This window comes from Chinchilla lanigera, unplaced genomic scaffold, assembly GCF_000276665.1.
Source record: "Chinchilla lanigera isolate Chin_1 unplaced genomic scaffold, ChiLan1.0 scaffold00069, whole genome shotgun sequence".
Taxonomy (NCBI): Eukaryota; Metazoa; Chordata; class Mammalia; order Rodentia; family Chinchillidae; genus Chinchilla; species Chinchilla lanigera.
Genome location: NW_004955470.1, coordinates 4,413,669 through 4,435,444, shown reverse-complemented (window position 1 = coordinate 4,435,444; position 21,776 = coordinate 4,413,669). Strand labels below are relative to the sequence as shown.

General features: G+C 48.6%; 1 protein-coding gene across 1 annotated transcript in view; it reads left to right on the top strand.

Moving 5' to 3' along the window:
- Tmem131 (transmembrane protein 131) overlaps positions 1 to 21,776 on the top strand; it is a 169,323-nt gene that overhangs the window by 144,323 nt on the left and 3,224 nt on the right. The window contains exons 32-39 of the mRNA XM_005400698.2: positions 9,676 to 9,851; positions 12,534 to 12,661; positions 17,196 to 17,320; positions 17,518 to 17,667; positions 19,995 to 20,160; positions 20,683 to 20,804; positions 20,901 to 20,997; positions 21,711 to 21,776. The exon at positions 21,711 to 21,776 is cut by the window's right edge and continues 14 nt beyond it. Coding sequence (XP_005400755.1) covers positions 9,676 to 9,851; positions 12,534 to 12,661; positions 17,196 to 17,320; positions 17,518 to 17,667; positions 19,995 to 20,160; positions 20,683 to 20,804; positions 20,901 to 20,997; positions 21,711 to 21,776 — 1,030 coding nt within the window. The remainder of the gene's footprint in view (positions 1 to 9,675; positions 9,852 to 12,533; positions 12,662 to 17,195; positions 17,321 to 17,517; positions 17,668 to 19,994; positions 20,161 to 20,682; positions 20,805 to 20,900; positions 20,998 to 21,710) is intronic.

Here is a 21,776-nt window from a genome sequence, read left to right as displayed (position 1 = left end):
AGGTCAGGGTGGTACAAGAGCCAGGCTCCAGTCTGTGCAGGTCTAATCCTACACTGACCTGCCGCCTCAGAGAAAGAAGAGAATAGGAGGTAGTAGGCAAAACCAGATACCCTCAGGAGGTGCTGCAAGGTGAGATGCAGTTGAGCACATTTTACAGGAAAAACGTTTACTCCACAGTTGTTTGGTGTGGGGGAGTTGGTAGGGATGAAGAGATGGCAGGTGGATGTAGGGGACTTTTTACCTGAACTAACATGGCAGTCACTGACTGAGACAGGGTAGAAATAGAAAATAGACAAATTGGGAGTAGCCAAATTGCAGGTAGCTGAGAATTCTGTACAGATTTTTATATGAACATAAGATTTCATTTCTCTGGGATGAGTGCCCAGGACTCAGTTCCCTGGGTCATATTATAGTTGCCTGTTTAGTTTTTTAGTAAACTGCCAAAATGTTTTCCAGGGTGGCTGTTACTATATAGTCCAATCCCAGCAGTAGTGTAGGAGTGAGGCACTGTCCTCCTAGCATTTGGTGTCTCTGTTATTTTTTCTGCTGTAGCAATTTTGATGGGTTTGTAGTGTTTGTTACCTCATTGTGGATTTATGTTTCTCTTGTGGCTTATGATGTGGAACGTATTTCCATGTGTTTATTTGCCTTCCATATATCTTCTTTGGTAAAACATCTTCATGTCTTTTGCCCATTTCTGAGTGAGACTGAGAGTTTTTTGTACTGTTGAGGTCCACAGATGTTTTCTCCTAGTCTATAGCATGCCCCAACCCTCCTGCACAGGTGCTAAATATTGAATCCAGGACCTCAATATGCCAGGCAAGCACTCTGCACTCTTTTCATGCTCTTAGAATCCATAATCCATTTTGAGTTAACTTTTGTATGAAGTGGCAAACTTCAATCACAATTAACTTTGGGGGCAGGGAGTTACTAGTTATAACCTCAATTTTCTTAATAGGCTATTCATTTATCTGTTTCATGTTAGGTGAGTTGTGATAGTTACAGATTTTCAAGAATCCATTTTAACTAAGTTACCAGTGTATATGTGTAGAGCTGTTTATAGTATTTTCTTATTGTGGCTTTCATGTCTGTAGGATCTGTAGTGATATCTCATTTCATTTCGGCTATAGGTAACTTGCATCTTGTCTTTCTTTGCTCCTAATTTTCCTTCCAGTCTTGGTAGAGGTTTGTTAACTAATGAAAGTGCTGTGTTTCATTGACTTTTCTCTGTTGTTTGTCTGTATTAATTGCATTGCTTTTTGCTTTTTTTAAGCTTTGTTTTATTTTGTTTTTGCAGTATTGAGGGTCAAACTCAATACCGAGCTGCCTGCCATCTTTTTTTGGGACAGGGACTCACTAAGTTTTCTGTGCAGGTCTCAAACTTGAGATCTTCCTGCCTTACATTCCAGAGTCCTGGGATTATAGGCACATGCCATCATATCCACCTGAGACTTCCTTATTTTTTAGTGTATGCTTTTTGTGCTGTAAATTTCCTTTTCAGACCTCCTTTATCTGTGTCCCACAAATTCTGATATACAGAATTTTCATCTTCATTCATTTTCATAGGCTTGTTTGAGACTTTCTGTGACCCATGGATTATTTAGAAGTACATTGTTTCTTACCTTTCCATTACTGCTTTCTTACTTGAATTCATTATGGTTGGAAAACATAACTCTAATTGATTCCAATTCTTTTAGTGATTGGGGTTTGTTTTATGCCCCAGGATTTGGTCTTTCTTGGCATAATAATGCCAATGAGCACTTAAAAAGAATGTGTATCCTCCTTTTTTTTTGTAGAATAGTTTGTAAATGTCCATTAGATTCTCTTGATTGATGGCATTGTTCTTTTCTTTTCATTGTTGAGTTCCTCCATAATCTTCCCGATTTTCTATGTAGTAGTTCTATAGTTGAAAGAAGGTTGTTGACGTCTGTTCTCCAACTCTAAAGTAGATTTTTCTTTCAAATCTGTTTCTGCTTCACACAGTTTGCAGCTCTGTTTAATGTGCATACATTTAAGGTTGCTGTAGCTTGACCTTTTCATCATTATATATGTCCCTATTTGTCCCTGGTAACTTGCTTTCCTCAAGATTTGCTTTGATAGTAATACAGTCATCCCTGCTTTCCTTTAACTAATGTATCCATGACATATTTTTTCATCCTTTTACTTCCAGCCTGCCTGTTTCATTATATTAGAAGTGAGTTTCTTTTAGATAGCATAATTAGATCATGATTTCTAATCCAGTCTGTTTAATTACTATGTAATTAAACCATTTTCTTTTAATGAAATTGTTGCTATAACTATGTGGTCTCTATTTTTATGTTTTCTCTTTGCATTTTTTTCTCTGTTTTCCTTTTCTTACCTTAGGGTTATGTGTATATTTTTTAAAATTCTGTTTTGATTTAGTTTAGCATTTTTACTATATCCTTGTATAACTTTTTTAGTGGTTGTTCTAGGTATCGCATTATATATATATAATTTGTCACAGTTTTCTGGGATCATCTTACCAGCTTCTGCAATCTCAGCCTTGCAGCTAAAAGAGAAGAGATTTTCTTTCAGGACACACTTACAAACTTATAAATTTCTTATCTATGTCTGGAAATGGGAATTTAAATCTTCGCACTCCTTATTTTCCTTTACAAGTTTGTCCAGTGAAGCTAAGACCAACCAGCCAGCATCATTATATTTCCTACTCTGCCAAAGAAATTCAAAAGTTCCATGTATGGAATCGCTAAATTCCTGACATCTCACAAGTGATGAATTAGGATGATCAAATGGATCTACATGGCATATTAGGGGCTGGGGATTTAGCTCAGTAGCAAAAGCGCCTGCCTGGCAAGCGCAAGGTCGTGAGTTCGGTTCCCGGTACCAGAGAAAACACCAAAAAAACAAACAATCATACATGGCATATTAGTTTAAGCAGTGCACGCCAAGGAGTATCAGTATACTCCACAGAATTAGGAGAGACCATGGTGTCTTTAGGTCTCATCAAATTGCAGAGCCAACTCCAGGAACCCGTAAAACCATTAAAGAATGCCATTGTTATATTCTGTTTCTTTAGAGCCACTCCACGTACCAAAATCTGTTATCAGTCAGGGTTTACTAAAGAAACAGATATAACACAAGATATACAAATATACAAGAAATTACAGGTTTGGCTTACAGTGGTCAGCCACAGAGTTGGAATGAGGAAGCGTGCATAGGGTGTCTGCACAATGGAGATTGAAGAGTCCAGTCCAAGGTCTGGAGCTCACTGCAGTGTCCATGCAAGTCCATATCAGGAGGCTGATGGGTCTGCCACAGAATGCCGAAGAATCCCAGGTGGAAGCCAGACAGTCTGCACCAGAAGCTGGGAGGCAGCCACCAAGCTAAAGGGGAAGACTTGAGCTCCTCCCAAAGGCAGCGGTCAGACCTTCCTCATTTCCCTTTTATTGCATGCAGCCTGTCCTTCCTATGGGAGTGGGTCCTGTATACCCACACCATCTCCAGGCCCTCCTCCTGCACAGGCTCAGGATGATACAAAGTGAGGACCTGCCCCCTGCTCAGTCACTCATTTAACCTCCTAAACTTCTCAAACTTACACGATGAACAACATCCCAGGGTGGTGGGGGCAGGTCCTTTTCACCCCAGGTTGTAGAACTGTGGAGTCACTTAGTTAAGCTTCTAGACTCCTCAAGTTGACATAGTGTATCAGTCATAATAGTTGTTCTTTACATCTTAAATTTCTTTGCTGAGGCTTTCTGGGTTTGTTTTTGTTTTCATTTACTTCAAGTACTTTCATAATTGCTTATTGAAGCATTTTTAGGAGAGCTTTCATCTTTATCAGATAACTCTAACATATATGTTATCTTGACATTGGCATCTATTGATTGTTTTGTTTATTCATTTAATTGCAGTCTTTCTAGACTTTGGCTTGAAGAGTGACTCTGATTGAAACCTGGACCCTTGGGTATTAATTTCTGGGACTTTGAGTCTTAAGCTTTGGGTAGCGCTCTCTGGTTACTGCTGGATGGAGTTAGAAGTTCAGATTCCTGTTTATCCCCTGTTGACACCCTCCTCATTCCAGCTGCATGGGGCTGGAGCTGGCACTGCCTGTGTTGTCCACACAGGGACGGCTGGGCAGTGGTGAAAGTGCTGACTGTCCATGAAGCTGCCTCTGACACTACCCAGTAGGGAGGAGGAGAAGGTTGGCTCCTTAGTGCTGGTGGGGTGCAGGGTGGGATGAAACCCCCAGCTCCTCACTGAGCCCTCTTTGACCCCACCGTGGCGGGCAGACTGGCTGCCTGGTTTCAGCCTTGTAAGGGTGAGGTCATGTCTCATGGCCAGCATGAGTAGAGATGCTCTCCAGCTCGGCCAGAGGAGAGCAGTTTGTCTTGCTGCTTGCCCCTTTCCTGCCCCTTTGGCTAGAGAGAGCTAGCTTTTCGTCAGGGCTTACGTGCCATTGGTATTTGTGGGTAGGTAAGTGTGGCAAAAGGAAAACCAGGGACCATGTGTCACCCTCCAGTCTGTCACCATCTCTCCTCCTATCAGAGCCATCTCTTTTTTGGGGGGTGATGGGGTATGGTTTTGATCATGTTTATGTTTTTCCTACCCTGTCCAGGGTTTTTAGTTGCTTAGCAGGAAGAATAGGGGAAAGTATATCTACTCCATCTTCCCAAAAGTCTAAGTCTCCATGTTTTTTTTAATGGGATTTATGCTTCTGAGCTAGGGGAAACCTCAAGCTCCCACAGGTATAGAGGCAAAATGGGATTTAAAAGTCATTAGTAGAGAGTTGTACTACAAAGCCACAGATGGGTAGTTATCACAAAAACCACTTATTGGTCCTGACCACTAATTCTAGAAAAGCCCTCTGTTAAAAGCTATTGTGATCTCTTTTTTGATGGGGTACATTATTTAGGAAGGATTGAGCTGGGGTAAGCATTTGGACAAGGGTTGCAGGTCTCAGTGCAGGTCACACTCATGGTGCAGTTCATCGAACTGGCTTTGAAGCCCAGAAGATACTACTGACGGCTTGCTGAGGACGGAGCAATCAGAAAGGCCTGGTCTCTGCCCCTGAGGTGCTTAGGCTGTACACAGACAGAGCCAGCGGTGCTGAAACCCAGAAGGGGAATCTCGGGGGAAGTGTAGCCAAAGAACTCATGTCCAGGGTTAGGCGGCCACAGTAGAAAGCCAGCGTCTCCAGCCATGAGGCTCCTTGAAGGTGGTAGGAGCAGACAGGGTGACCAGCCTCAGGACTGTTCATCAGCCGGCGGTGTGAGCTTGGTCCCCCTGGCTGCCCTCCCAGGAGCCCTTCTCTGTCACCAGGGCCACATCAGCACAGTTCTTCTTGGTCACTTCGGAGGAAATACACTCCAACCGTCTCTGAGCTGCTTCCCCATCAGCTCATGCCATATGAACGTGGATGGGTTAGTTCATGTAGTGATTATGTGCCAGTTAAGTCATGGTTACCTGAAGGCTGGAGACATGCCGTCTCCTCCCCTGCGCTCCAAGTTAATCCGTCTTTGAAGGGTACTCTCCCTGTTAGTCCTTTCTTTGGTTGACAGGTAATTGCATATATTTATGGGATACAGTGTGATGTTTTGATAAATGTTTATGTTGGGGAATGATTAAGTCAAGCTAATTAACATATCTGTCACCCCATATACTTAGCATTGTCTGTGGAAAAACCATTTAAGATCTTTTAGCAGCTTTGAAGTGTATAATACTGCTAACTGTAGTCACTTTGCTGTGCAGTGGCTCCCAGGCGCGTTCCTCCTGCCCGCCCATCTACAGTCTCCCTGTCCCTCCTGCACCTCTGCTCCCCACCATGCTGCTCTCTGCTTCCACGTCCCTTCACACGTGTTCGAATGGCTGCAGTCAAAAAAGCAAAAGGCTACAATGTGAACACACACCTAAGCATCAGCTTGGCCAGGCACACACACCTGTAATCCCAGCTACTCTGGAGGCTGAGGCAGTAGGATTACAAGTTCAAGACTGTCCTGGGCAACTTAACATGATCTTGTCTTAAAACATTCTTTATAAAGGGCTGGGGATGAACGTGAGTACAATACCCTAGGTTCAGTCCCAATACCACCAAAAGCAAAGTGAAATAAAGCATCTCATACTCCATACTTCTGTAATATGCATAATTAATTTGTAATTTTTTAATTTAAAAAAATGCAACTTTTCACCAGTGGAAAGGGGTGGCTAGGACGTAGAGAAAAGAGGTCTCTCTGAATCCCTCCCCCGCTGTCAGAACGCTGGCAGCAGCAGGGCAGTGTGAAGAGTAGTTTGGACTTGAGAAACTGCGTCTGCGTCATAGTCAAGGGTAGGGTTATCTAGGCACAAGGTAGCAGCAGGCCTGGACAGGTGGAGGGGTCCGATGTGGGGAAATCTGAGTTTCATCCTGTGGAGGAGGGACAGGATATCGAGTTTGTAAGCTTTAGGGTGTTCCTAAAGGAAGTCATTGCTGCTGACTGTGTGAGAGGGAGGTGGAGAGGAACAGAAAGACTGTGCCATTGCAGCGGGCCAGGCAGCAGGTGACAAGCCCTGAGCCGAGGAAGGGGCCGTAGGTCGAGGTAAGAAAGGAATGGGAGAGCTCAGAATGGACTCTATGCTGCTGATTGATTACTTAGTGAAATTGCATTGTTCAGATCATTTCTTCCAAATGACCCAGCATTCCCCATATTCTGCTCTGAAGAACAGGTACCTTTCCTCCAGAACACCCAGGGGGTACACATGCCACAGTCCTGAGAAACAGGCAGTGTGGCACTGCATCCTTACCAGCATGTTGTGCGCCAGTGCTCTGATGAGTGGGATAGCGTTTACAGGCTCTGAATAGTTGCAGTCCCCGGATCAGCAGAGGGCATGTGCCCACCTCGGAGTTTCCGGTTCCTTACTCCTGGATGAGGTCATATAATTTGCATTTCCAGCAAGTTCCCAAGTGATGCTGATTCAGCAGGTCTGGAAAAGCAGTGTGATAACCACTAACCTAACAAAAGGCTTCAGGCTCTCCTCTCCCTAAAGCCTCATCTTCCCACCGGAAACCAGCTCAGAGGAGGAGACTCTGGGGAGCGAGCTTGCACTGAGAATGCGCTTACTGCTTCACCCTACCAAGTGGCAAGGGAAGGCAGAGCCACTCCTGGAGCACAGTCTTGTGGAGATGGTGACTTCCTGCAGGTAGAGGTGGTGCCAGTGTCACTCTAATTAGTCCTTCAGTCCCTTTTCCTGGGAAAGCGCACTCTTTTCCCTCCACCAACGCCTGAATTTGGAATTGGAGGAGCAGCAGAAGTCATTCCTGCCACTAAAGAAGCCACTGGCCTGGGTGATAGGGTGGGTGCTGAGACTGTAGACCAGTGATTCTCAGGCTGGGTGTCTAGAACCCTGGAGTCCCCTCTGGAGCTGTTCGATCTGAATCTCTTGGAGTGGAACCAAGATTGCAGCATTTTGTTAATGTTCCCTAGGTTATTCTGAAGTGCGCCAGGTTAGGAACCATTATTATAGACAGAACCTAAAAGGTGTTTTTAGTATATTCACCTCAGTTTTAGACATTTTAGATTTTAATCAATTAAAGTGACCTCTTAGGGAAAAATAGAAGGTTAAGGGGCAGATAGCGAGATGCAGCCAGCAAAAAGTTGTCAGAAGATAGAAGTACTGGAAGTGATTCTGTCAAGGCCAGCAGGACTGGAGAGGTGGGGGTTCCTTCTGCGGTGTCCGGTAGAAGGGAAGTTTGGAAAGAGATGGTGAGGAGTGGGAGTCGTACTGGTTTTATAGATCATAACCTTTGCAAGAGCACGTTCATTCAGGCTCTGGGGACGGAAGTCCAAGTGCACCGTATTAAGAAGTTAAAAAAAGATGAGCATTTAGCGGTAAAGAGTAGAAACTAATTTCATGAAGTAACCTTTTTTAAACCCAAGTTTTTAACCTAATTGTTGGTTTAAGTATTTTTTTTCCCTTTACCCATCCATGGCTTTAAAAAAGTTTGTTTTTTAAAAAATTTATTTCTAGCCTTTCCTATTTATTATGAAGGTTTCAAGTTATCATAAATATAGATTATTTATATATGTCTGTCTCTCACCCAGGAAGCCCAAGCATGATAAAATTGGATAAGTGCAGATGAGAAATATATTGGGGCCCTGATCTTGGTCACGTGGAAAGGCTAGAGGTCCCCTGCATGTGGGCTGCTGCTCTCTCAGAACTGAGCCATCCTGATGCTGCTGGCCTAGCAGGACACGGCCCCTTCCCTTCTGACCCAGCCCTCTGAGGGTGTCAAGGACACAACAGTAAGCCAGTGAATAAGTCAGCGATGCGCTGAGATAAAGGCCTTTAATTTGTAGATTAATATCTCAGTTACAGTTTTGAAGCCAGCACCTGCTAGGATCAGTGTGAAGTAAACAGTAAAATGACGTTCCTGGAAAGGAACCAGAACCTTACTTACTCTTCTTCTAGATCAGGCTCGACAAACCTTTTCCATAAGGAAACAGGTAATAAAGTGTTTGAGGCTTTGTGGGGCACAAACTGCATCTGTTCTCTGTATTCTCTTTTTCAGCCACTTAAAAATGTAATATCAGCTGGGCGTGGTGGCGCACGCCTGTAATCCCAGCACTGGGGAGGCTGAGGCAGGAGGATTGTTGCGAGTTCGAGACCAGCCTGGGCTACAAAGTGAGCTCAAGGCCAGCCTGAACTGCATAGCGAGACCCTGTCTCAAAAAGACCAAAAAAAAAAGGTAATAATCATTCTCAGCTCAGTACCCATATAAAACAGGCCACAGGCCAGGTTTGGCCGTTGGGCCACAGTTTGCCAGCACCTTCTCTAATGCTGAGGTTTAAGTCCATAGCTCATAGAGATCAAGTTGTATCCAGTCACCATTTTCAAAAGGATGTATCTAGCAGTGGTAACAGGTGCAGGGTGGGCTCACATGTGGCTTGGAAGTGTCTGCAGCTCTCACCTGTCTTCCAGGTGGTTTTGTAGATGCATCTGTAGGGCTGAGATTCTGGGATTTCCGCGCCTGTCGGTCCCTGTGGAACATCAGCCCTGTTCATCACTGTCTTCACAGAACGTTGCCTGGGACATACGTCGTATGGCTTGGTTCTCATTTGTCTTAGTACATCTGGGCCTCTTAAAATACTACTCTTTTTCCCAGCTCCACTTAAATATTCCTGTGCCCGCTGCCATTCTGCAGCTCCTTGTAATCCCTCACTATAGCCCTATAAGGTCTTGTATCCTCACCACACAAAGGAGGGGCCATGTAGCTGCTCTGTAAGGCCAGGATTGGAACTAGCCACCATGGCTCCGCTCCCCCAAGTGACAGCACACCAGCAGTTCATCTCAGTGTCACCACCAAGCTTCTGTCTCAGCCCATTTCAAAGGCTCTCTAGTTTTCACTGCTGTGGCTTTCTAAAGCCCTGTCACCCAGGGAATATTCTCAGACGTGCCAGGTCTCCTGCGTTTGTCCAAACCCACATGAGCACACACCTATGCCAGGTGCATTCTACTATACATAAGCCATGCCTCAGTAATCTGATCACAAAGGCAAGCCTGCTTTGGAAAGCTTTAAATAAGAAAAAATAAAGTACGAAAGAAACCTTTGTTACGGAGGAGAGTCAGCTTCTTCCCAAAAAAAAAAAAAAAAATAGTAGTGGCTTTTGTTTTTTGAGCTGTTTACAAATCAAGTTATTTTCCTTTGCTTTTCATTCCCAGGGAAAGGAAAACCTCTTCAGCGCAAGGTTAAACTGCCGAAGAAGCAAGAAGAAAAGGAGAAGAAGGGAAAGGGGAAACCCCAGGAGGATGAGCTGAAAGACTCTTTGGCTGACGACGACAGCTCCTCCACCACCACAGAAACCTCAAACCCCGACACAGAACCGCTCCTCAAGGAGGTACACAGGGTTGTGGAGGGACGCAGGGAGGCGAGCTCCTGCAGGCTGGGGGCCGGGTGCCTCAGAGGTCCTGGGTTTCGGACAGTGTAACATCAGCGTGCTCTGAGGATGAGCTTCAGTGTCCCACATGCTGGCGCTGGGGACCACAGCCTTCCTTTCCCCCAGGGAAGAGCATTTGGCAGCATGTGAAAAAAGTCAGACAAACTAGAAACACGAGCTGAGAGGCAGGGAGCGTCCACAGTAGTAACTGCTCCTCCTCAGGAAGTCTGTGTCTGATTGTGAATGTCAGTTTTCATGGTGTCATCTTGTCACTGCTAGGAGCAGGGCTTTGGTAGCCGCTCACTCTGCAGGCCAGTGGAACTGTGACTGGCCCAGAGGGAGTGTGGCCCAGAGAAGGTCACCGTGAACTGGTGCCCAACCAGGTTCTCTACCAACCAGGACGCAGAGAGTCCCCAGCGCGCAGAGCTTCACCAGCTCAGGAATAATAGCACAGAGTGCCCAGCACAGAGCGGCCAGCAGGACCTGGAGGGTAAAGTCACTGTTGTCAGTGTGTCCGGGAGTGTGAGTTACAAGTGGTGTGCCAAGGAGCAAGGACAGAGTTCTGCTTTGGCCTTATTTCTGGATAAATAGATTCCACATTTAAAGTGATCTTAGTATATCCTGTAATGTGGGCCAGAATCTTTTTCAGTTTCAGTCTAGACACCTAAGGAACACTTCTTAAGCACACTTGACAGTGTCAGCTGGATGAATTAATTCTTACAATAAATTGTGTATGTAGCTCGTATATGTCAGCCACTGTCCTCTTTGCATGCCCTCTCAGTTGGCATGGTGCCCTGTCTCCCTTAGTAGAATTCCTAATTAGCGCTAGAGTCATGTATTTTGTGTTCATTTTGACAAATTACTTCAGGGCAGCACAGCTACCAATGCTAACCTTGCAGGACGTCTTCCGTCCCTGCTGTGTGGGTGGCCTTTGGGGAGCCCTTAGCGCAGCCATTCCCTCTGCGAGCTGCCTTTCCAGCCTCCTTCCTGGTCACCAGCAGCACACTGGCTCTGACTGGCCTGCCGGCCTTCTCTGCATCTTTCGACATTGTGCTGCTTCACCCCATCTCCTTCCACGCCACCTAGTTGCATGCAGATGAGCTCAGAGCCCTGCTCTCCAGGAGGCCTGTGTGCCTGCTCCCCACTCTGCGCCTTTCCCCTCCCGGCAGCTCTCTCACTGGAGCGCAGGAGCTTTGATTTCTGTGACTGCGCTCAGGTTGCAGGTGGTGTATTTTCCCGGCTGGATTACCCTTGCCGGGTACTTTTTCTCTTGTCTTCTCCAGTCCTGATCCACCCCTCCAGTGAACGAATGTGTGTCAGTCACCGGAGTGCCAGGCCTCGTGCTAAGTGGTTGGGCAGCAGCCCTGGGCAAAAAGGCCATGTTCTTGTCCTCACAGAGCTCTTGGTCTGCAAACCACCTGAGCCATCTTGGGTTCAGGAAACGCTTCTTGAATAACTCGGTGGCCTGCGGTGACACGTGGGCCAGGGCCTGTCTCAGCCCTGCCTCTGGTTATTCACGCCTGATGGTTAAAGGGACTGACCAGTTGTAATCTAGGAAGTCCAGGCTGCATCAGTGACCACCTGCAGAGACCCCCCAGACCTGTGGCTGCCCCCCGCTTGCTGAGTACGGCCTTCCCCTGCCTGTCCCCTGAGCTAGCTCCGTGCTTCTTGGTGGCCGTGGTGAAGAACCAGGTTGTTTTAGTGCCCAGCACCCTCTACATGCAGCTCTTGGCAGCTGAGCAACCCTGGAGGCGGCAAGCGTGCACCCTGTTAGGGGGCAGGCCCACCACATGCGGAAGGGGGTGTCTGTCACAGCAGCGTCACCTCACTCCAGAAACACACAGTGCAGCTAGTGAACCGACCTCACAAAGACCCAGAAACAGCAACTGATGGGGCAGCTGACAGGCACAGCTTTCAGATGCGTCTCGGGTACACACCTCCCACCTCCCACATCCCGAGTCCCGCATCCCACACCCAAGCAGTCTGACAGCCCCTCGGACAAGGGAGCATTTCTACACCAGAGGCCCACTCTGCCCTCTGTCGTGTGTGCCCTCCTTCACAGGGAGGAGGGGACTGGGCCCTCCTGGTAACCCACTGCCTGGCAGTGCCAAATACGAGAATGGATACCGGGTACCGTCCCACTGACAGAGTAGCTGTTGGCATTGAACCAGCCTCGACTGTTCCAGGCTCAGGGAGGAGCAGATGTGAGTGCACTGAGGGCCGCCTGCTCTGCCTTCTTTCCAGGAGTGTTTGCTCAAGGGTAGGCGACTGCCAGGAGTGTGTCACATTACACTGTCGTCTCTGCTGAGCTTTTCTTGCCAATACAGACAAGGTTTGACTCCCTGATACTTCAAAATAAGAAGGTACCCATTGCCACTATGCCTCCATCACTGTCAGGACAGAATATAAAGTGACCGTCTTTATAATTTAAACTCTGCACAACACAATTCTGATCTACTTAAAATGTCAGGAAACTTGCCAGAACTACAGTAAAGGTCAGTTTGCATGAAGGAGCCTGTCCACGCTACACGTGAGACACGCAGATCTCTTACATTATAGATTTATGGCCGCGCCGTCGGATGGGACCCATTTCACTCATTTATACCAGTCCTTCTCAAGCGAGTAAGATACTTTTTTTTACAGGACACAGAAAAGCAAAAGGGAAAACAAGCCGTTCCTGAAAAGCATGAAAGTGAAATGTCTCAAGTGAAGCAAAAGAGCAAAAAACTTGTACATGTTAAGAAAGAAATCCCAACAGATGTGAAACCCAGGTGAGAAAAATAAGTAAGTGCAGAGAAAAAAGGTATACAAAGGAAGTTGCTGGTGAAAGTCAGGTATTATTTTGGTTTTAGGGGTTTCTAATAGCAAAAGCTGGGTCCTGCTTCATGTTTCTCTTGGGTTTTTTCTGATGTCTAACTTCCACCGCTCGGATGAGGGGCAGCCAAACATGTAGAGGGCAAGGTTAACACTCGGTTGTGAAAATTTAGGTTTACGATTCGTTCCCAGGCAAAGAGCCATTTCACTTGTGCACAAAGGTGATGTTGGGTGGTCTAGCAGGATGAGCATAACTTTCGTCACAAAGAGCTCTACATCTATAGAGATGCTTTCAAATTGTGTGCCATAAAACTTGGAAGAGTTTGTTCTTACCTAGAAGCTGTCAGATCGGTGTGTGTGAACTAACTCACTTCAGTCCGTGGCACGGGCCTCAGGCAGGCCCGCAGGGAGGCCATGCTGCAAGTGTCTCTCCAAGTGAATGAGTGCGTTGAGCTAAGGGCACTTTGTGTTCTCATGAGACCCGGAGCCAGTGTCTGCATGCCTGATAAACCGAGTTTAGTGTTGGCATCGATGAGAACGCACTTGGTAGTTTGTCATAAAAATGTCCAGCAGCATGGCCTACTTTTGGACATAGACAGCAGGAAGTGATACAGGAAATCAAGGCCTTGGGTGTAAATCTAAAAGAAGTTAAAAAAAAAAAGGAAATTGTAGCTTTTTGTCGTTGTTACTCTGGGCCTAATTTGTGGAAGGGCTACTCTGGAAATGCTGACTCTGACTCTGGGAATATAACTTGACTTTGCAAAAAAGCAGGACTAACCTGGATTTGTTAGTGATTACCACAGTAAGCCATGCGCCTGTGAAATGACATACAGCACTGATTACTAATGGAGTATTTCTAGCGAAAATTTAGTCTTTTGTGGGAATTGTTAGTTTAAGGACCAGGCCACATTTTGTTGAGAACTGTGTGGCCCAGTTAGAAGGAATGTCAGGTGGATCATGCAAGGGGGCAGAGAGAGAAAGGAGATGGGCCCTTCTAAAGAGGAAGTTGGCACCCTGGCATCCGTCCTGAGGAAGCCAGCCTGAGGCACCAAGCGGTGCTAATGTGCTGGCGTCCCAGAGCAGGATTAGCACTGCTCCAGTGACTCAGGCGTGTTCTCCCAGTCCTTTCTCAAGCTTAAGTGATTGGGAAGATAGATATCGTACAGTAAATGAGGCAAATGCATCCAGATTATGAAAAACCCCAGTTTTTATGTGGGAAGAACCTTTTAAGTGTAGATAATTACATAGTTATGATCATAAATTTAAAAGCCATTGCTCCTAAGAATTACCTCATAAATACTGACCCATAGGCAACTGTTACACCTGCTGTTTGCTAGCCTTGGTGCCTGAGTTGGGTCCCCGAGACTAAGCAGACAGGACATGTTTGTCCTGACCCTCATCCTTCTTCTCCTGACTTCTGCTGTATTTTGACTTTATCAGCATGCAGATTTGAATTTGAGGGTCCTGCGAAAGACTTTGCTTGAGTCCATTGCCTTTGCAAGGGTCTCCGCTCTCTGGGAAAGCAGGAGCAAGAGCAGTCGGTTCTCCGTTCCTAACCCAGGCACGATGGCTTCAGCTGGTCCCTGGCTCCTCCTAATGCAGAGTCAGGAGAGCAATGATTACCAGAAAACGGTACAAGCATGTGCTCCCAGTTACCTTTTTAAGCTCTTTTTATCTGTGGAAAAATCCGTGTGCAACCCCAGTCTTTCAGTCTCCTTAATCTAATCCTTTTCAATTCACTAATCATTTTGTATTTTTCCAAAAAATACTGAGGATCAGTGCTTAGTTCAGCAACACATACACTAAAGTTGGAATGACACAAAGAAGGCAACATGGCCCCTGCACAAGGGTGGCACACAAGTTCATGAAGCGTTCCATATTTAAAATATATATATGTATATATTGAGAATCAGAAGTCATTATTTTGTGAATCAGATACACAACTAGACAGAGACTGATTTTTCTAAATAACAAAAGATTATTGCCTCTGAGTAGAGCCATTCCCTGTGTGCCCCAAGCTGTGACAGGTGCTGCTGCTACTGGTCAGGCAGAGTCACAGCCGGTCCTCACTTCGGTGAGAGAGAACCCTGTTGGCTGGGACTCTGCATGCCTGAATGAAATAGATGCACACTTTTAAAAAGTTACCGTAACAAGGCCTCCTTAATAGGGTGTCATGACCACTTCCTTTTGGGAACTTTGGAAGCAGTGATCAAGCCAGGGGGATGGCTTATCCTCCAACCCCTCCCACACTCCAAGAGTGGGCATCAGAACAGTCAGCCGTGAGGAGCAGGAGCACAGGCTGCAGGGCAGAAATGTGGACTCCCATTTCTCCAGCATGAACACCATACAGACAAGCCTGTGGCCCCCACAAGACTGTCCTGGGTCTCGGATGCCGCGGAGAGGAATCCCATCTCAGCAGGGGCCCCAGCTTAGGACACCACCTACCCAGTGAGCAGAGGTGGGTGTAGCGTGCCCAGTGTAAGGCCGAGGGCCGCGGACACTGCTCTCCACACGCTGGCCCAGCCCCCAGCTCTGGCCCTCTCCCGCACAGGGGCCTGAGCAGAGACAGGGCCTGGCTCGGCCCCCTTCTCTCCCTTTTAGAAAGAATCGCCTCAAGTAAGCTGGCTTTCATCCATTTTATTTTGAAGCCTTAAAAAGGTTTTTGCTAGAGATCATCTGGTTTAACTTAGGAACATATGAATCTGCAAAAATAAAGTAGTCTGGCACCTTTTTTCTAAAAAGCCATTAACTTTATAGTGGCACAGAGCTGAGCTTTGTATAAATAGACACTCCCACTCCTCTGCCGACTTGCGTAAAAATAACCCACAGCCACACCACCTCCCCCTGAGGCCTAGGTGTCTATCATGGGAGCCTGTGGGGTTTTTTTAGAAAACAGGTTTTAAATAACTCTGTCAGAAGTAGAAGAGGGACAGGTGATTTTATAATATAGCATTAGCAGTCCCACCCATAAAGAGAGAGTTTTTTTCACTTCAGTTTGTCATCCTACCTAAAATTCTACTGATTTGGGCCAACAGAGACCCTCTGGGGTTTTGGTTAGCTTTTTACTAATTCCACGTATAATACCTATTATGGAAAATTTATAAAATGTAAAGAAAAAACAAAGAAAAGGACTTTTGACCCTACCACCTTACAAAGTGTTTGTAAATAGCCTTCTTTAGAACATGTTAATCCACTTAGAGACCACACTTTCCTGACCTGAAAGGGGAGCCAGGGCACCCTGGTGCCAGTGGCTGGAGGCTGTTTGGACCCCCAGAGCTTTGAGATCTGCCATGCACGGGTGCAGTGCATGTCCCCGACCCCAAACCTAGCAGGTGGCAGCACTGTAGGGATGGCAGTGGAAGGAAGACCATGTGCTGCGGAGAGCCCTTGAAGGGTGGGGCTGGGGGAGCACGAGGATGGGCCGGGGTCACACACTTGAGCACTGGGGGCACCAAGTGCACCCGGAGGTGGAGACTGCCAGAGACGCAGCCATCCGTGCAGACGATAAGTCAGTAGCGAGAAGCAAGCGATGGGCACAGCCTTAGCGCCCTCGTGGATGATTTTGGGGATAACTCCTCTGAGCCAGGGCCCTGGCTTCCCACAGCTGTGTCTCTGCTTCACCAGGGCATCCCACAAAGGGTGTCCCCCCCCTGCCCTCCTGGAGGTGCCAAGTCCAAGGCGTGCTCTCGGTGGGCGACGCGGAGGCGGCTTTCTAAAGAACACTTCATCACCATGTGCTGCGCTGCTCACAGTGTCGGCTCTACAGACCTGCTGCCCCGCACGGTCCTGCAGCGCCCCACTCTGGACTGCTTGTCTCCCAGCAGATTTAATGTCTCCTTCCATGTGGAGACTTAAAATAGCCCTTCAGGCTATTTTGTCTTTGCTGACAGGAAATTCAATTAATTGTCCTGTTTATACAATGTATGTTTACTGTTGGAAGCTTTACCTCAGAATGTTTTAGAAAGCATGTACCCTCAATAAATCCATAAAAGAACATTTCCAGTGGTTGCCTAGGATTCACCACGCTGCACTGGCCTGGACCCCACAGGAAGCAGCTCAGGATTTCTGCTTGGGCCTGGCTTCTTGAGGTTTCCATGGGAAAATGTGTTCAAGGTTTTGAATAGCAGAACCCATGAGGTGCTAAGTCTGAGACCCGCAGAACCCCACATTCAGAAGGGCTGCCAGGGGCCAGGTACAGAGACTCCCTCTTGCAGCACACATTACCTGAGGCGGGCACGCTGACCTCACCTCTGCACCCCGTCAGCGCTCCGAGCAGAAAGGTTAAGCACGGTGCTGGCGTTCCCAAGCCATCTGAGCTTGCTCAGAAGGCAGTGGTCTTGGACAAGCAGTGTGGGTGGGACAGGCCTCCTGGAGCCGTATTTAGCCGTATTAGACATGCAGGGACATTGTAGGGTAATCATAGTGTTATCTCTTCTACCCTCTGTTCCAAAATAATGGGACACACTTGTATCCTCTGTCCTTGTCTTTTAGTTCTTTAGAAATACCGTATACTCCCCCACTGGAAAGTAAACAACGGCGAAATCTGCCTACCAAGATTCCTCTTCCAACTGCATTGACAAGTGGATCCAAATCACGAAGTTCCCAGAAAACAAAAGGTACTGTCTCTGGTCGCATGGGTATTTTCACAATTCACCGTATTCCTACTTGCTGTGAGTTGTAAGTAACTGGCAGTTACTAGTCACAGTAGAGGGCAGAGGTGGTGTTCTTGTCCTTGTTGACAGCCTCAGCAAGACAGACCTGAAGGAGAGGAATGGTCGCCCACTAACAACCCTCTTTTCTGATTTTTGTGCAGGTACAAATAAGTTAGTGGACAACAGACCACCCACCCTAGCAAAATTCCTCCCAAATAGTCAAGAACTGGGCAATACCAGTAGCTCAGAGGGTGAAAAGGACTCTCCTCCTCCAGAGTGGGATGCTGTGCCAGTTCACAAGCCCGGCAGCTGTAAGTACGGCGCTTTAGGAACTATAGTGCTCCCTGCACCCACAGCCGCCCCATCTCCGGGTGCGGGCACCCTGGGGCAGGCAGGCGTATTGCCTTCAGAAGGGCCCAGCATCTTAGCCAACTTGAACCAGTCAGCAAGGCCCAGGGCTAAGCAGATGGAAACTAGCCCCACGGGAGTATTTATACCAGAGGAGGCGGCAGTATTTATACCTGAGGAATCCCCATTCCAGGGGGCTGGCATGCCACTGCCTGTGTCCACAGAGGAGTGGACAGATCATCCCAGAAGTGTTCACCTTACAAAAGCTTTGACTTGGCTTTCGCCTGTGACTGGTTCTTCCACATGAATCCCGGAAGCGCTCCCAGATTCAGTTTGCTGCTCCTTCACCCACCTGTACATAAGCAGCTGTATGAAGCTTCTGTGACTACTCCCTGCCTTCTCAGACTGGCCTGTGGTGAATAAAGACAGTGCGCGCAGTCTACTGAAGGCAGGAAGAAGTGCTCATCCTCAGACGCTGAGACCAGAAGTAGAAGACAGTGAGAAGGAAGGGCCCACAGGCAGGGCACTTCCTGCCGTGGAGAACAGACCTGCTTGTTCATACTGAGGGACATGAGGCGGAAGGGAAGGATGAGATGGCTGAAGAAGAAGATGACAGTGAAGTGGGTGGAGACGCACAGCAGACCGGAACACCGGGTGGGCTGTGTGAGGGCAGAAGCTGCTCGCTCGGGTGCAGGGACTTTTGCCTGTGTGCGTGTGCACCAGTGAGAGATGTGTTCCGAGTTCAAGCCTGGCGCCACCTGCCTGTGGTGATACTGTCCAGCCCGTTAGTCCTGATCGTTTTGCCTAGGGGGAGCTGTGCTCCTTGGATGCTCTCGGAGGCCCTGCTGAATGTTGGTCCCTGGCTTGTACCTTATATTTTGGCAGTTCCCCATTAAAAAGAGGCCCAGGGAAGTGAAAGTCAGCCCTGCCGCCCGGGGTGCTTCCGGCTGGGTGCAGCAGTGGGCATGGGGGGGTGCTATCTGTGTGCTGTAACCTGCGTGTAAGCCCTCGCTGTCCCGAGGGGCAGCCCTCAGCACAGGGCCTGGTACCATGCGGGACACTGAGGAAGTTCTCTTCAAATACTTGCCTAATTTAGAAGGACAAAAGTACAAAAGGAAGGGAGCTACAAAGCCACAGGAAAAAACTAGTATTTGGAGCAAAACGTTCTGTAATTTCGGACAATCTGCAGTTTTATCTCTCCAGCGCCTCTCTGGGTTCCTGCCAGAAGCATTAGCTATGGACGCTTCCGCGGAGCATGAGAGGGCAGAGGGATGGGAGCGGGCTCATACGGGGCACTACTTGGGATGGGTGCCCGGGCACGGGCAGCAGAGCAGCTGGGGTGCAGTGCTAGGGGCCAGCACTGAGGTGGGAAGGCGGAAGGCAGTCATGAAGGCAGGAAATGAGAGCGGGCCTCCGGAGGAAGGAGACGCGCTTGGCGCTGCCGTAACGTGGGTCCGACATGGCCTGGGACGGCGTGCAGGGACCCTGTGGTGCTGGCCGGTAAAGGGGCTCAGGAGCACTTCAGGCAGGCTGCGGTTCCGCAAGCCAGGGCGGGCGGCACAGAGAGGGGTAGAGGTTGGGTGGACCCTGGAGGCCACGTGGGCTCCAGTGGGACGCACCGTTCTTGGCACACCGGAGTCGGGGACCCCTCAGCAGCCCAGCCCCTGCCGACTCTCACATCTCGGGGTCAAGAACACCAAGAGGTGCGCAGTACACGTGCAAAATTTTATTTAGAAGTACACATATTTCCATCTTTAGTGCAAATATTTTATGATACCAAACAACTTTCCTGCCTCAAATCTGTGAAATGCCTATGTAGAGGCTGCTTTCATGGGTACGGCAATATACCAGGCGCCCATATCCTTGCAAACAGGAGCAGAGTAGCGCACAGCAGACCCTCCAGGGGGAGACAAGTGTCCTTGTTGTAGAACTAGGGCTGTCAGCCTGGGCACTGCACCTGCTGTCACAGGTGGGAACCCAGGTGGAGGCCCCAGCTCTTCATGCCCCGGGTACTGGAGCCTCAGCTGCCCCTGGCGGGTGGAGAGACAGTAAGGAGGGTACCTGCAGCCACCAAGATCGCCCTCCAGGCGTGGGGTTTTCCGAAAGCTGAGCGGCAGGGGTTCTTCTTTGGTCTTTAAAACCTTTAGACAAGCCCGTAAGAGCTTTCATTTGTTTTCTCCTTTTAGGAGCACTTGGCTTGTGCATCATCACAGAACATTGGCAGTAACTGATTGAGAAGACTACAAACCAAAATGCCACGTTAATAAGAGCTTTTGTTTTTCATTTCCAGCTACTGACAGTCTTTACAAACTTTCTCTGCAAACCCTCAACGCAGACATTTTCTTAAAACAACGCCAGACCTCGCCAACACCTGCCTCTCCATCACCCCCGGCTGCCCCATGCCCGTTCACGTCCCGAGGCAGCTACAGCAGCATCGTCAACAGCACCTCCAGCAGGTGAGCATCCAGACCTTCCAGATACCCAGCATCGCTCCCTTGACGCAGTGACGCTGCCCTCCTGTCTGCCTGACAGTTAAAGTAAGGATGGCGGCACCATGTGCCCGCGCTGTATCCCACCAGCAGGCTTGGTGTTGGGTCCTCCCGCGGCTGATGAAAAAGGCAGCAACCACCGAGGCACCTCTCTGAGAGCATTGCCCAGCAAGTTCATAATTCTCCCTGCAGGGGGGTCGGTGCTGCCAGGGAGCTCACCTGATGGCATCGCTACCCAGTGGCCCCCTCCCCAGGTGCCCTCAAAGTGTGGCCACCCTTGCCCCACTTTCTTCCTAACTGTCCCAGGAAGCCCCTCGTGTTTTATCTGAATAAGCAGCCTTGGGCACTGAGCATCTTCCACAAGATGTCCCAGCAGCAGTGACTTGAGTGTTAAGCTCTGTCCTGCAGGCGCCACGCCCCAAGCAGGTATCCCACAGCCCCCGCCCACACTGCCAGCACAAACCACTCCCTCCTTCTTCTTCCCTTAAGTGACCCGAAAGCAAAGCAGCTGAATGGTAGCAAACACAAGCTGACAAAAGCAGCCTCACTGCCCGGCAAGAACGGCAACCCCACCTTCGCCGCAGTCACAGCCGGGTATGACAAGAGCCCCGGTGAGTGCCTCCGCTTCCGAGATCTATTCCCTGGGCGTGGCGCGCAGGAACGACTGGGTCCTCTGCCTTTGACTGACTCCAGGTCCGTTGTTACAGGTGGAAATGGCTTTGCTAAAGTTTCTTCAAACAAAACAGATTTTTCCAGCAGCCTTGGCATCTCACACATTCCTGTTGACAGCGATGGCTCAGACAGGTATAGCAGACCTTCCGTAACTGAGACCGCTTCCTTGGGTAGGGTTGGCACCTCTGGCCGGAGATGGTTTTAGGGCACTCTGCCCCTCATCTGTGGGGAAGCGGCTGTCAGGCCCCACTGGGTAGAAGTGGGAGGGTCACCGGGCTTCGCTGACAGAGCCCCCAGTGGGGGGAGTCGGGTAGATGCGCCCGCTTCTCCGTTAGCGTGCTCTGTGGGCAGGCAGGACCTGGCCTGGTCTTCACAGAAGCAAAAGCATACTCGGGAGGAAGGAGATTGGCGCAAATGTGGTACGTTTCGGCCATGTCGCTTTCTGAACCCGAACAGCAGCCTGCTTCTCACACAGTGACGTGGTGGAGCAGCAACCGCTTGGTGGACTTTCTAAGATAAAAAGCAAGAACTACAGTAAAGCACGTCAGCAGGCCCCGTTACCCACTTTACATTAAGGAAATGGGTCCTAGGTGGGAAATAGCTCTTTAACAAATCTGCCATTAGCAAAAGGAAACCAAAGTAAAAGGTATCCGTTTTCTCTGCAAACACTGTCTCATCCAGCTCTCAGCTAGTGAGGGGCGCAGTCCTGCTCCTCTGACCTGACCCCTGAGGGGGCTGCGCCGTGTCTGGGTTGTTACGTTGAGCCCCCCCGTGGAGCTGTGCACAGTGGGCCCGTCTCACTAACTCACCCACTTCGTGTTGCCTTTTCCTCCTGTAACCTCTAGCTCGGGTCCATGGAGCCCCGTCAGCAACCCAAGCAGCCCTGACTTCACCCCTTTGAATTCGTTCTC